At 44.2% G+C, this 15,568-nt stretch overlaps 1 protein-coding gene across 1 annotated transcript in view; it reads right to left on the reverse strand.

Annotated features, from left to right (window-relative positions):
• Window positions 1-7,671: 7,671 nt before the first annotated feature.
• CHRD (chordin) overlaps window positions 7,672-15,568 on the reverse strand; it is a 62,752-nt gene continuing 54,855 nt past the window's right edge. Inside the window, exons 20-23 of the mRNA XM_070945698.1 lie at window positions 13,023-13,125; window positions 10,153-10,307; window positions 9,191-9,284; window positions 7,672-7,742 (exon numbers count right to left, since the gene is read on the reverse strand). Of these exons, the coding sequence (XP_070801799.1) occupies window positions 7,672-7,742; window positions 9,191-9,284; window positions 10,153-10,307; window positions 13,023-13,125 (423 nt within the window). The remainder of the gene's footprint in view (window positions 7,743-9,190; window positions 9,285-10,152; window positions 10,308-13,022; window positions 13,126-15,568) is intronic.

The following is a 15,568-nucleotide window of genomic DNA, read 5'->3' on the forward strand; positions in this document are numbered from 1 at the left end:
AAGAAGGGCAGTTAAAATCTGGGAATGCTAAATACTACACCAAAATGAATAATTATGAAGTTATATTTCACTCTCCAGCCTGCGCTGAAGTCAACTTTGGCAGTTCCTGACATTTTGCTGCCCTCTCGTGGTGTGAATGTGGTAAGTGAAGGGAGCTATTACTGAGTTGGAACGGGATAAGACAAGATAACAGAATAACAGAGCTGCAGATCATCCAGTCCAGGGGTGAAATCCAGCAGGTTCTGACAGGTTCTGGAAAACTGGTAGCGAAAATTTTGAACGCTTCGGAGAACCGGTAGCAGAAATGTTGAGTAGTTCAGAGAACTGGCAAATACCACCTCTGGCTGGCCCCAGAGTGGGGTGGGAATGGAGATTTTGCAATGTCCTTCCCCCAGGAGTGGGGAGGGAATGGAGATTTTGCACTATCCCTCCCATGGGATGGGAATGGAGATTTTGCAGTATACTTCCCCTGCCACACCCACCAAGCCATGCCCACCAAGCCTCACCACACCCACCAAGCCACACTCACAGAATCAGTAGTAAAAAAATTGGATTTCACCACTGATCCAGTCCAACCCCCTGCCCAAGGAGGAGATCCTACACCATTTCTGACAGAGGACAGTCCAGTCCCTTGAAAGCCTCCAGGGATGAAGCTCCCACAACTTCTGAAGGCAATTTCTGCTCCATCGGTTGATTGCTTTCACTTTCCTCCTTATCTCGGTTGAATTTCTCCTTGATTAGTTCCAGCCATTATTATTATTATTATTTTTGTTTTGTTTTGTTTTGTTTTGTTTTTTAATTTGATTTATATGCTGCCTTCTCCGGAGACTCAGGGTGGCTTACAGTGTGTTAAGCAATAGCCTTCATCCTTTTGTATATTTTATACAAAGTCAGCTTATTGCCCCCACAATCCGGGTCCTCAATTTACCTACCTTAGAAAGGATGGAAGGCTGAGTCAACCTTGAGCCTGGCAAGATTCGAACTTACTTTAATTGCAGACAGCTGGTGTTAAATTACAGTGCTTAGTCTGTAGAGCTATCCAGGCTCTTGTCTTGCCTTCTGGTGCTTTGGAGAATAGGTTGACTCCCCTCTTCTTTGTAGCAGCCCCTTAGATTTGGAACTAAATATCTAGCTCATGGTCACTAAATGAACTGTTGTAAGTGGAGGACTACCTATGCACCATGACTTAGTTCAGCATACAAACTCAGCCAGCGCCGAAGCTGGGAGAGAATGAAGCTTCTAATTTCTGACTGTCTGTCTGCTGGCTACCAAATGTGTTGCTTGCCAAAGATTTACTTGATCCATGACTTGGCTGAACATTTTGCCTGGATATCAGAATCAGAATAGAGCTGGAAGAGACCTTGGAAGTCTAGTCCAACTCACTCCTCAAGTAGGGAGATTCTAAACCATTTCAGACAGGTCCAGTCCAGTAGTGGGATTCAAATCCCATCACTACTGGTTTGCTCGCATGCGTAGAGACGTCCGGACAGGTGGACGGAGCCTCCCGTCGCTGCTGCTACCAGTTTGCCTGATCTGGGGCTGTTGTGGCCCGTCAGCGGCCTGTGCGGATTGTAGCTGATTCTGACAGCGAGGAGGCTGGTGTGGTGTTGCGCCAGCAGCCTGTGCAGCTGGCAGCCGAGTCAGACAATGAGGAGGCTGGAGAAGATGTGGTGCCAGAGGCGGGGATTCAGCCAGGGCCTTCAGAACCTCCAGAAGCTCCTTTAAGTGAAGAGGACGAAGAGGAAGAGCCTCTTCTCAATGCACGGGCACACAGAGCTGCCAAAAGGCAGGAGTGGCTCCTCAGGAGGAGGTCTCCTCGAGAGTAAGGCTTGGGGCTAATTGGCCACTCCCTTAGCCTATTTAAGGAGGAACACCAACTGAAGCAATTTGTAGGGAACAACTTTAGTTCACTCTACTTCACGTCTGGATTCTCTGCAAATTGCTTCTGGGCTTTCTGCCAACCTTAGTAAGATTGTGATTACTGTATCTTTGGTTTCTTGTAGGCTGTTAAGAAAGTTTATTAACAGCCTTTGTTTTGAAAAAGACCGAGTTATTTTAGTAAATTAAGTTTTGTACAAACTTTGTGTGTCCTGTGTTCTTTGGGATCCGTAGCTGGGGCAGAACAGGGGCGAACCGGTAGCAACCGACCACTGGTCCAGGCCAGTCCTGTCCAGACTCTTCTTAAAAGCCTCCAGTGATGAAGCACCCACAACTTCTGAAGGCAACTTCTGTTCCATTGGTTTAATTGTTCTCACTGTTAGGAAGTTTCTCCTTAATTCCAGGTTGCTTCTCTCCTTGATTAGTTTCCATCCATTGTTTCTTGTTTTGCCTTCAGGTGATTTGGAAAATAGGTTGAGCCCCCTCTTCTTTGTGGCAGCCCCTCAAATACTGAAATAGTGCTATCATATCCCCCCTAGTCCTTCTTTTCTCTAGACTGACCATACCCAATTCCTGCAACTGTTCTTCTTATATTTTTGTCTCCAGGCCCTTAATCGTCTTAAGGTAAAGGTAAAGGTTCTCTTCACACATATGTGCTAGTCGTTCCTGACTCTAGGGGGCGGTGCTCATCTCCATTTCAAACCGAAGAGTCAGCACTATCCGAAGACGTCTCCGTGGTCATGTGGCCGGCATGACTCAATGCCAAAGGCACACGGAATGCTGTTACCTTCCCACCAAAGGTGGTCCCTATTTTTCTACTTGCATCTTTTACCTGCTTTCGAACTGCTAGGTTGGCAGAAGCTGGGACAAGTCACGGGAGCTCACCCCGTTACACAGCACTAGGGATTCGAACCGCTGAACTGCCGACCTTTTGATCGACAAGCTCAGCGTCTTAGCCACTGAGCCACCACATCCCTTTAATCATCTTAGTTACTCTTTTTTGCACTTTTGCCAGAGTCCCAACCTCTTTTTTGTAATGTGGTGACGAAAACTGGATGCAGTATTCCAGATGTGACCTTACTAAGGCTTTATAAAGATGTACTACTATTTCATGTGATTTTGATTCTGTGCCAATACAAACCAAGGATTGTATTGGCTTTTTTGGCTGCTGCCTGTTGTGGCCCGTCAATGGCCTGGGCAAATTGTAGCTGATTCTGACAGCAAGGAAGCTGGTGTGGTGCTGTGCCAGCAGCCTCTGCAGCTGGCACTCGAATCAGACAATGAGGAGGCTGGAGAAGATGTGGTGCCAGAGGCGGGAATTCAGCCAGGGCCTTCAGAACCTCCAGAAGCTCCCATAAGTGAAGAGGAAGAAGAGGAGGAACCTCTTCTCAATGCACGGGTGCACAGAGCTGCCAAAAGGCAGGAGTGGCTCCTCAGGAGGAGGTCTCCTCGAGAGTAAGGCTTGGGGCTAATTGGCCACTCCCTTAGCCTATTTAAGAAGGAATGCCGACTGAAGCAATTTGTAGGGAACAACTTTAGTTCATTCTCCTTCGCACCTGGATTCTCTGCAAATTGCTTCTGGGCTTTCTGCCAACCTTAGTAAGGTTGTGATTACTTTATCTTTGGTTTCTTGTAGGCTGTTAAGAAAGTTAACAGCCTTCGTTTTTAAAAAGACTGAGTTATTTTAGTAAATTAAGTTTTGTACAAACTTTGTGTGTCCTGTGTTCTTTGGGGTCCATAGCTGGGGCAGAACACTGCCGCACACTGCTGGCGCATATTTATTTAAGTGATTGTCCACTCAGACTCCAAGATCCCTCTCACAGTTACTGTTTTTGAAATAATTGGTTGCTAAATTGTGGGAACACCGAAAAGGTTTTCGGTTGCTTGGAAAATTGCTCATTCGCCAAAGAGACGTGTTTATGAACTGTCTGGGGTTGTAATTTTGGCTCTGGGTTGTGCCAATGAGAGAGATGGCGGCCGAGAGGGAGAGTTGGCTGTGAAATTGTACAACAGTGGACTTTACACTGTCTGCACAGAAAGCCCTTATTACTTCTGTAAATTACTTCTGCATTAACTCTATTATAGAGTTAATAGGACTGGTTGTTGCCAAGATAGACACTTCTGGGCCGTTAATATTGGCATAATGTGCATATAATTCACAGATGATGCATTTTGCAGCTAAACTGTTTTCAGCTTGTCTGTCTGGAATAAGGGAGACCAATTTCCGCTCCGTTCCCATCACACACTTAAATGAGTCACAGGTAGGATGTTGCAGGAACAACAAAACTCACTCAATTTATGACCTTAAGACTGTAGAAAGTTAGCACCCACCCCTTTCCTAGAAGAATGAAATATTTTAGGGAATATTAAAAAGGCAGAATATTATGTTTCCCTTGTTGAGAAATGGAGAAGCGTGTTTTAAAGACAAAGCAGCTTCCATCTTCCTGCCCCCACCCTTTGTCAATGGGCCAGAGGCAGAAGCTCAATCTTTGTCAACGGACCATCATCTGCAACACAATAGGACCCATCTAGCAACAAAAACTAACACAATAGGACCCATCTAGCAACAGAAACTCACCACATGGCACCTGGGAAGATTACATCAGCCAGCAAGGCTAGCTAAGACCCCCACCCCCTGGGAGTCTGACAACCAATCAGGATACTCTTTCTGGGCCCCAGGAAGTTCAAAGCCAGAGAGGGCATAAAACCCGGGGACTCACTGCGTCTTGCCCCTTTTCTGTTCAGAAACTCAAACCATGTGATCCTGTCCACCATTAAACCATCTTTCCAAGCAATCTCCATGTTTCCAGTATCTCTTCCCCCACTTGGAGCTGAACCCAGAAGGACATTTCTTCATACAAGACGCAGCAACAGGTCATAAATAGGAACCAGTTGCCGAGAGCGTCTGAATTTTGATCACCTGATCATGGGGATGCTGTAAAAAGTCGTGTAACTGAAAAACTACCATAAATTCTATTTTTTCCAGTGCCGTTGTAACTTTGAACAGTCACTAAAGAAACAGATGTAAGCTGAGGACTACTTACTGTGTGGCGAATAATTAGGGTCACGGTTAAGTGTGTCTAGGCATATTATACAACCATCCCTGCTGTGATTCACTTAGCAGCGTATTAATTTTTAAATCCACCCAGCCCCCTTCTTTTTAGTTTGATGGAGGACTACATGAATAATTCTCTCCTACTATCCAATTTAATGCATCTGGAAGAGTCAGCCCCGAGACTGTGATGGGTAAGCATCTTCGGTGCATGCAATGGGACCACTTCTGCCTCTTTAGACGACGTGAAGCTGAAATCAACCCAACTCTTCGCTTTTGAATCTGGAACAGGAAAGCAGAGGGCATGTTTTTTTTTGCAGAAAAAACAATGGCTACCGACCTGCCTTCCATGGAGGACCTGTATACTGCAGGAGTCAAAAAGAGGGCTGTGAAAATATCTACAGACCCCTCACATCCTGGACATAAACTGTTTCAACTCCTACCCTCAAAACGATGCTATAGAGCACTGCATGTCAGAACAACTAGACACAAGGACAATCCCAGCCCCCCCAATGCCATCACTCTGCTAAGCAATTAATTCCCGCCACACTGTCAAGCTATCTAGAAAGGCAGTATTTACCCATCATTATTCTCCTCTTCCCTATTTACCTAGCTCCTTATCTTCTTAGGGCTATAACTTTGTTGCTTGTATCTTACGATTTAAATTGTTTACTTAGTATCCTAGTATGATTTATATCGATTGCTTCTTTAGCATCCATGGCTATCACTAAGTGTTGCATCTAATGTTTTATGATGAATGTGTTTTTACAATGACTATTGTTGTATGTACACTGAGAACTTATGCACCGGAGACAAATTCCTTGTGTGTCCAATCACACTTGCCCAATAAAGAATTCTATTATTCTATTCTATTCTATTCTATTCTATTCTATTCTATTCTATTCTATTCTATTCTATTCTATTCTATTCTATTCTATTCTATTCTAATTCTATTCTATCCTACTCTTCTACTCTACTCTACTCTTCTACCCTAGTCTACTTTTCTAGTCTACTCTAGTCTACTCTTCTACTCTAGTCTACCCTAGTCTACTCTCATCTACTCTCATCTACTCTACTCTTCTACTCTAGTCTACTCTCATCTACTCTACTCTCATCTACTCTACTCTTCTACTCTACTCTAGTCTTCTACTCTAGTCTACTCTAGTCTTCTACTCTACTCTACTCTACTTACTCTACTCTACTCTTCCATTCCATTCTTAATTTCAAACATTCCCAGGCAGAAATGCTGGGGTGGCAGAACTGAAGGATAAACTAAAGTTGGGAATTTACGCAGAAGAGCTAGTGAAACATGGTGAAGTCACTCAAATGTTACTGATAGCAGCGTAAAATAAGGACTTAGAGCTTTCTGATGAATCTCAGGCTTTGAACTAATTGATCCAGGATGGAAAGCGGGTGCAAGCTGAGAGATTAATGGGGCTATTACTTTAGTTGCTATAACTAAAGCAATTAGGGACAAACTAATTGAGTTGAAAATTGCAATGAGCTGGTAGCTCTGGGTTTACCTGCAGAACGGTGAGAAGCAGCTTGGATCGCTTGAGAAAAGAATCCGACCACTAGATGACAGCAAGGCTATACTTTAAAATCTAGTTCTCTGCTGCCATCTAGCTAGCAACTGGATTTTTGCAACCCATGTATAGAAAGTCCTATTGTGTCATTTCAACATTGGATTTACTCAGCCCAATCATAGAGCTGGCCTGGCCTTTGGGGTTTAGCAGGGAGATTTCAAGCAGGTAATAGATTAACAGTATTGGAAGGGACCTTGGAGGTCTTCTAGTCCTACCCCCTGGTCAAGCAGGAAACTCTATACCATTTCAGACCAATGGTTGCCCAATCTGTTCTTTAAAACCTCCAGTGTTGGAGCACCCACATAGAGATACAGGTAGTCCTCGACGTACGACCACAAAAAAAAAATTGCCACCAACGCAAAGCATTTGGTTCAACCTCATGGTGTATTTTACTCGGTTGACCTTCGTTTTTAAAAAATAAATATTTCATCTTCAAACATTGACCCTTCGGTTTTGAATTGAGCAGGGAAGGAGAACCTCAGCCGCCGATGGACAACATAAATTATACAACAAAATGAAACCAAGAGAAAGCCCCCCCCTCCTTCCCCAATACTCCCCCACCCCCATTCCTGGCCTCAAAATGCAGCGAAGGAGGACAATTTTACATTTTATATATATATACATATATATTACTTTAGGGAAGAGTTGCTTCCCCTCCTTCGGATAATGTTCGGTACAACTTATGCGATCTGGTTCCTTTTGAAGAGGTCGCATATCCAAAATGTGTAAAATTAAGATGAAGGCGTCAACGTGTTGAGTTCATGGAAGGATATGGAAGGGGCCTCCCATGAGTTGGGCAGAATCATGGTTCCATCTTAGAGTTTTACTGCACATCCCAGGCATGTAATATCAATTCCCAGTTCCTCAAGGAACCCATAAAATGCCTTTCCTTCTCAGAGAAGCAGGTGCAAAAAAAAAAAAGGGGATGTGGCTGCCCCACAGGTAGAGGAGAAAGGAGACCTGCTCAGGAGAATGGATGGTTGCTTCTTCTGCGAGGAGAAGATCTGAAGGTCTTCCTGTGGCTTGGAGAACCACCGTCAAAACTTGGCTGGCTTTAAGGAGGTCCCAGAAAGATCTCACTCCAGACCCACTTGCCTGCCTTAGCAACTCTAAAATATCTTTTGGGGGGCATCCATGCTTCTTGGGTTTGGCTGGTTAATGTCTCCAGGAGCGCTTGGTCACTCCTTCAAAGGTCCCTTGAGCTTCTTCTTGAAGGATCTCCGATGCTGCAGGACACAAAGGGCGAAGAGGAAAGGTCAACGGGGGAAAAAATATATGAGTTAGACAGGCAGGTTTGATCAGACCGGAGCAGGAAAAAAGGGATTTATCTTTTTATTTATTTATTTATTTATTTTTTCAAAAAAGTTTTTTTATTTTTATTTCTCATAAACACATTTACATGTACAGTCATTTCCATCATTTTTCATTCATCTTTTCTTTTAACTTTCATTTTTCATTTTTACTTTTTCGGGGCTGCCCTTTTACCCTTTACCTTTACTCCAACCTTTCTTTTTCTCCTCCCCTTCTCTTCCTTCCTCTTTCTCCTCCTACCTTCTTCGTTCTTCCTCTCCTTCTCTTTCCTAACTTCCCTTTCTCTTCCCCCACTCCTCTCTTCTTCCCCCCTTCTAACCTTCTCCTCTACTCCTCTTTCCCCTCCCTTTTCTTCCTCTCCTTTTCCCTTTCTTCTTTCTCCTCTCCTCTCCTCTCCTCTCCTCTCCTCTCCTCTCTTCTCTTCTCCCTTCCTCCCTCTCTACTCCTTCCCCTCTCTCCTGTTGTTTCCCTGAATAAAGGGATTTATCTTGTGGAGGTCGCTTTAACTTATTTTAACTTTATTGCTTTATATTATTTATTTATTTAATCGGTCATAAGAGCCGAGGTGGCGCAGTGTCTAGAGTGCAGCACTGCAGGCTACTTCAGCTGACTGCTAGCTGCAGTTCAGCAGATCGAATCTCACCAGGCTCAAGGTTGACTCACCCATCCTTCCGAGGTGGGTAAAATGAGGATTGTTGGGGGGCAAATAGGCTGACTCTGTAAACTGCTTAGAGAGGGCTGTAAAAGCACTATGAAGCGGTCTATAAGTCTATGTACTATTGCTATAAGTCACTTTTTTCAGTGCCATTGTGCAGTGGTGGGTTCCTCCCGGTTTGGCCCGGTTCAACCGAGCAGGTAGTGGTGACGATATGACATCACCGAACCGATTCTCTTTGTTTGGGAGCTGCGTCCCCCCCCCATTATTCTTACCTTTTATTTGGCCCCACCCCCAATCTATTGCTGCCTCCTGAGTCCCAGCTGATCAGCTAGAAGGAAAAAAACTGTTTAAACTCTTGCTGCGGGGCTTCAAAGGGCCGCCCTACAACTGATCAGTCTTAAAAGGCAGTGTCATGATAGACGGTGCCTCCAAAAACAAATGGGTAGACCGGTACAGCTCTTCAAGCAGTTAAAAGCCTGGTAGACCAGTACCTCTGGTAAATCCTAAAGAACTGTCACATGATCATCAAGCCACGCCCACAAAATAAGCCACGCCCACAGAACCGGTAGTAAAAAAATTTAGAACCCACCCCTGCCGTTGTTGCTTCGAACAGTCACTATGCAAACTGTTGTAAGATGAGGACTACCTGCATTGCATCCCCACCACAAATTGGGCCATAACCTTGGGCTAAGAGTCCACACTCACCTTGGCACTGGGTGCAACACGAGTCCCCCTTTTTCCCTTCCTTGGAGCAAGAGGTTGGGGAACATTCTTGACGCTCACAATGTGTTTCCCCAGACTGAAATTAAAAAAAAAGCCACAACAACAACAAGGATTTGCTGGAAGAGAGCTAGGATTATACAAGATCCCCAAATAAATAAATAAATAAATAATAACCTTATTGTCATTGTACATGTATACACAGTATACCCATACAACAAAATTCACTTAACATCCAAAGACCAGGCCCAACACACATAACAATCCCCAAACACACTCCCACCCGTCACAAATTCCCTACCCCTAAACCACCCAAACATCCACACAACAGACCAAGTAATACTGTCCAACAGCTCCCTGATGGCGGCCCTTTAGTTCATTGTTGAGTGCCATTATAGCTCCCCTAACAAGAACTTCAAGGCGACAATTGGGTGGCAACAGCTTTCAGACCGTACAGCCAGATTACAGGTAGTCCTCGACTTGCAACCACAACCGATCCCCAGAATTAATGCTGCTCAGTGAGACGGTTGTTCAGTGAATTTTGCCACGATTTGTTAAGTGAATCACTGCAGTTGTTCAGTTAGTAACAGGGTCGGTGAAAGGAACCTGGCTTCCCCGGTGAATTTGCTTGTCAGAAGGTCGCAAAAGGGGAATATGTGCCCCCCTCCCCCTCCCCCACAGGACACTGCAACTGTCGTAAATGTGAGCCAATTGCCGAGCGTCAGAATTTTGAGCATGTGATGCTGCAATGGTCGTAGGTGTGAAAAATGGTCGTAAGTCGCTTTTTTCAGTGCCGTTGTAACTTCACTAAACACTAAACACTCCTTCCACCCACTGGGATATCGGCCATCTCCTATGAGAGAGACATCCCCGTTGCCAAGCTACCCCCACTGAGTTTTGCCGTGGAAATTTCCACCTCCTCCTGCCACGGATGCCTCCCTACTCACCAGGCACCAGCAGGTGATGCATTTCATCTCCCCGAAAGGGGGCACCGTAGGGTGCCACCTCTCATTGTGCATGAACCACTGACGCCCAAACTTGCAAGCTCGGGGGCCGTCCGCTTGCATCATGTCGGAAAGCAAGGAAGAGCTCTTCTCCGAGGCTGTGGAGAAAAGGCAGAGCATGAAGAACAAGGGGAAGAGCAGAAAAGGAGAAAGTTGGTTAGAATAGCAATAGCACGTCGACTTATATACCGCTTCATAGTGCTTTTACAACCCTCTCTAAGCGGTTTACAGAGTCAGCATGTTGCCCTCAACAATCTGGGTCATTTTGCCAATCTTGGAAAGATGGAAGGCTGAGTCAACCTTGAGTTGGTCAGGATCGAACTCCTGACAATGGGCAGAGTTAGCCTGCAATGCTGCGTTCTAACTACTGTGAAACCACAGTTCTTCTGTGGTGGTTCTATCTATCTATCTATCTATCTATCTATCTATCTATCTATCTATCTATCTACCTACCTACCTACCTACCTACCTACCTACCTACCTACCTACCAACCAACCAACCATTCAAACATCCTTCCCTCCATCCATCCATCCATTAACTATAACAATAGCAATAGCACTTATCTACCATTGCATAATGCTTTGTAGCCCTCTCTAAGCAGTTTACAGAGTCAGCATATTGCCCTCAACAATCTGGGTCATTTTACCGACCTTGGAAAGATGGAAGGCTGAGTCAGCCTTGAGTTGGTTAGGATCGAACTCCTGACAATGGGCAGAGTTAGCCTGCAATGCTGCATTCTAACTACTGTGAAACCACAGTTCTTCTGTGGTGGTTCTATCTATCTATCTATCTATCTATCTATCTATCTATCTATCTATTTATCTATCTATCTATCTACCTACCTACCTACCTACCTACCTACCTACCTACCACCCAACCATCCAAACATCCTTCCCTCCATCCATCCATCCATTAACTATAACAATAGCAATAGCACTTATCTACCATTGCATAATGCTTTGTAGCCCTCTCTAAGCAGTTTACAGAGTCAGCATATTGCCCTCAACAATCTGGGTCATTTTGCCAACCTTGGAAAGATGGAAGGCTGAGTCAGCCTTGAGTTGGTTAGGATCGAACTCCTGACAATGGGCAGAGTTAGCCTGCAATGCTGCATTCTAACTACTGTGAAACCACAGTTCTTCTGTGGTGGTTCTATCTATCTATCTATCTATCTATCTATCTATCTATCTATCTCTATCTATCTATCTATCTATCTATCTATCTATCTATCTATCTATCTACCTAACTACCTACCTACCTACCATCCATCCATCCATCCATCCATCCATCCATCCATCCATCCATCCATTAACTATAACAATAGCAATAGCACTTATATACCACTTCATAATGCTTTGCAGCCCTCTCTAAGTGGTTTACAGAGTCAGCATATTTGGCCCCAACAATCAAAGTCCTCATTTTACCAACCTCGGAAGGATGGAAGGCTGAGTCAACCTTGAGTCGGTCAGGATCGAACTCCTGGCAGTCGGCAGAGTTAGGTTGCAAGGCTGCATTCTAACCACTGTGAAACCACAGCTCTTCTGTGGTGGTTCTATCTATCTATCTATCTATCTATCTATCTATCTATCTATCTATCCATCCATCCATCCATCCATCCATCCATCCATCCATCCATCCAGTCCGCCTATTGCCCCCAACAATATGGGTCCTCATTTTACACAAACTCAGAAGGATGGAAGGCTGAGTCAACCTTGAGCCGGTCAGGATCGAACTCCTAGCAGTGGGCAGAGTTAGCCTACAATGCTACATTCTAAACTACTGCGCCTCCAAAGTCTTGCATCACCACAATTTTGTTTGGCATAACTTACAACGGTGTTTTTTTCAATCTCAGCAACTTTTAAGATGGGTGGACTTTAAATCCCAGAATTCCCCAGCTAGCATGACTGGGAGATGGAAAAACTGCCCCATTTACTCAACGATCACCACAAAAAGAACCGTTGTAAAAACGGGACCCAGTCTTGTGGTGATCCACTTTATAACCGTCGTGAGATACACCTGCATTTGCCAGACTCAATGACCACCGTACTTCGAGGACTAATCTGTAAGAAGCATTTTGAAGAGGCGGGGAGCTGCTGCTAAAGGAATCATTTTCTCAACTTTGCTGGGACTTTACAAGGTGAACTGATTACCACCGTTCCAACCTGCAGTAGCTGGCTGGCAAGGGCAACAAGGTGTTATCTGACAGGTTTAACTGTTGTGGCCCGCCAGCAGCCAGCAGATCTGGCAGCAGACTCACAAAGTGAGGAGGTTGGGGAGGAACATGGGCCAGTCCTGGAGTCTGGGGAAGGCTCGGACGAGGGCTCTACTTTGGAGGCAGAGATGGGGCCAGGGCCATCTGACAGTTGTCAGCTGCCTTCGGAGTCGGATATCAGTGGGGCAGAAGAACAGCTGGATCCTGTTCCCAGTGTGCGCATGTGCAGAGCTGCCAGGAGAAGGGAACAGCTAAAGAACAAGGGTCGACTCAGGAGTAAAGCCACAGATGGACGGTGAATGGCCCCTCCCAGAGGGAATAAAAGAGGAGCAAAGGGGAGGGGAGTTTGCAGGAGACAATTAGTTCATTCCTGCATTCTTGCCAAGTATTGTCTGTTGCAGTATGGAGTCTGAAAGATATCAGCCTAGCCACTCTCCAAGCCTGATAAAGATCGGTAATTGTGAACTATATTGAAAGACTTGTGGGAGAGGAAAGACTTTGCTGGAGAGGAATTCACCGTAAATTAAATAAAAGGGGTTTATTGGGATGAGGACTCGGCTTCGTGCTGCTGGGGAAGGCTAGGGCAGAACATTAGCTTACCTGGGCATTGCTTACAGCAGTCGGATGGGTTGAGCCGGATGGGGTTACTGCAGGTCAGCTGGGGGCACTGCACCTTCTCACAATGAACTTCCCCGGTGGTTCCCTGCGCAATCACAGATGGGAAATTTTATTTTTTTTTTAAAAAAATTAATATTTTATTATAATACAATATGACAAACACATAGCATACAACATATAAATATATCCTCTTTTTTAAACAATTTCTTGGTGGTCTTCTTTCCATTTTGTATCTTTCCTCCCCTTATCTCTCTCACTATTTTATTTTCTTCATTGTCCCTTTTTCTTTGGTTACATTGAATTTTCCAACACTAATAGCCTTATTTTTATACATTTCTATATATTTATTATATATATGTTTTACATTTTTAGATTTTTCCCTGTATTTATTATTCTCTATTTCTAGTCCCAAGCCATTCATACCATTTATTCCAAATTATGTAATAATCTGTCTCTGCTTTTTCTTTAATTTCTTTTGTTAGTTTGTCCATCTCGGCACATTCTAAAAAATTTTCTATCACTTCTTCATCTGTTGGAGTCTTTTCCTGTTTCCAATTTTGTGCATATGTTATTTGAGCAGCTGTTATGATGTGTAGAATCAGATATATATATTTTATTTTTATTTATTTATTTATTTTTATATGCCACCCTTCTCCGGAGACTCAGGGCGGCTTACAATGCGTTAAGCAATAGCCTTCATACTTTTGTATATTTTATACAAAGTCAGCTTATTGCCCCCACAATATTACCCACCTTAGAAAGGATGGAAGGCTGAGTCGACCTTGAGCCTGGTGAGAATTGAACTCGCAATAATTGCAGGCAGCTGGATGTTAAATGCTGCCTTAGTAGGAGGCATTAGCCTCCTACGCCACTCAGGCTCCTTTTTATTTTATTTCTATGGGGTATGTTCTTGTGAATATTCCTAATAAGAATATTCCTTATTTATTTATTTATTTATTTATTTATTTATTTATTTATTTATTTATTTATTTATTTAATTAATTAATTAATTTATATACCGCCCTATTCCTGAGGGACTCAGGGCGGTGAACAGCGAACGATAAAAATACATGTAATACAAACGTTAAAAAAACCAATTAAAATATACTAAACACTCTGGTCCTAGATAATTCAAGACATCCCAGTTTAAAATAAAATCAAAAGCAATATAAAGGGAAAGTTAGGCCAGGCCGGCCTGCTGAAACAGGAATGTTTTGAGGGCACGGCGGAAAGTGCGCAGATCCGGGATCTTCTGTATCTCTGGGGGGAGCTCGTTCCAGATGGTGGGTGCCCTCACAGAAAAGGCTCTCCCCCTGGGGGCCGCCAGTCGACACTGTTTGGCTGACGGCACCCTGAGAAGCCCCTCTCTATGGGAGCATACTGGGCAGTGAGAGGCTATTGGTGGCAGAAGGCGGTCTCGTAAGTACCCCGGTCCTAAGCCATGGAGCGCTCTAAAGGTGGTAACCAAGACCTTGAAGCGCACCCGGAAGACCACAGGGAGCCAGTGCAGCTCGCGCAGGAGGGGAGCCACATGGGAGCGCCATGCTGCTCCCATAACTACCCTAATGAGGCTTTCTTTTGATTGATTGGTCTACTATTTTTTTCTAGCCAGTTCTTTATATTTGTCCAAATTATTTCTGCTGCTGGGCACGTCCACCATAGATAGTCATATGTTCCATGAGTTTTCTTGCACTTCCAACAGGTTGAGGTAATATTTGGGAACATCTTTGCGAGTCTTGTCGGTGGAAGATGCCATCTATAAAACATCTTCAGCTGATTTTCCTTGTATGCCGCAGATAATGTTAATTTTGAATTTACTTGCCACATTGTTTCCCAGCAGATGGGAAATTTTAGCACACAAAAGAACCACAACATCATATATACACTGACGGCATATTTCCAGTTCATGACATCCAGTGGATTACAAATCCCATCGTCCTCAAAGGAGAAGAACTGGGAACTGCTGTCCATTTGGAGTCAACAAAGCTACGATAAGTGCCGTACAGGCAGTTCTCAACCTACAACCATTTAGTGGCGATTCGAAAAACGTGACGTATATTTTTCCACACTTATGACGGTTGCAGCACCCCCATGGCCACATGATCAAAAATCGGATGCTTGACAACTGATTCGTATTTATGACCATTGCAATGTCCCCCCGGGCTCATGTGATCCCCTTTTGTGACAAGCAAAGTCAACGGGGAAGACCGATTCACTGAACAAACTTGTGTTACTAACTTAACAACTGCAGTGATTCATTCACTTAGTAATTTCCTAAGTTCATAAAATCGGGCAAAACTCACTTAAGAACTGTCTTGCTTAGCAAGAGAAATTTTGGGCTCAAATTGTGGCCGTACGTTGAAGACTGTCTGTAAACAGCCTTCCTCCTTCATATAGGAAAGCTAATCTTGCTTTTTAAAGAGCTGTAGGCAACGAAACTTCATTTTCATGTATGCCGATTAGTGTACATTCAAAGTGACAATGAAGTTATTCTAAGTTCTAAATTGGGGACTAGAACGCTGAGCTCC

The sequence above is a fragment of the Pituophis catenifer genome, unplaced genomic scaffold (assembly GCF_029215685.1).
Source record: "Pituophis catenifer annectens isolate HBS135680 unplaced genomic scaffold, rPitCat1.0.hap2 SCAF_6, whole genome shotgun sequence".
NCBI classification, from domain to species: Eukaryota; Metazoa; Chordata; class Lepidosauria; order Squamata; family Colubridae; genus Pituophis; species Pituophis catenifer.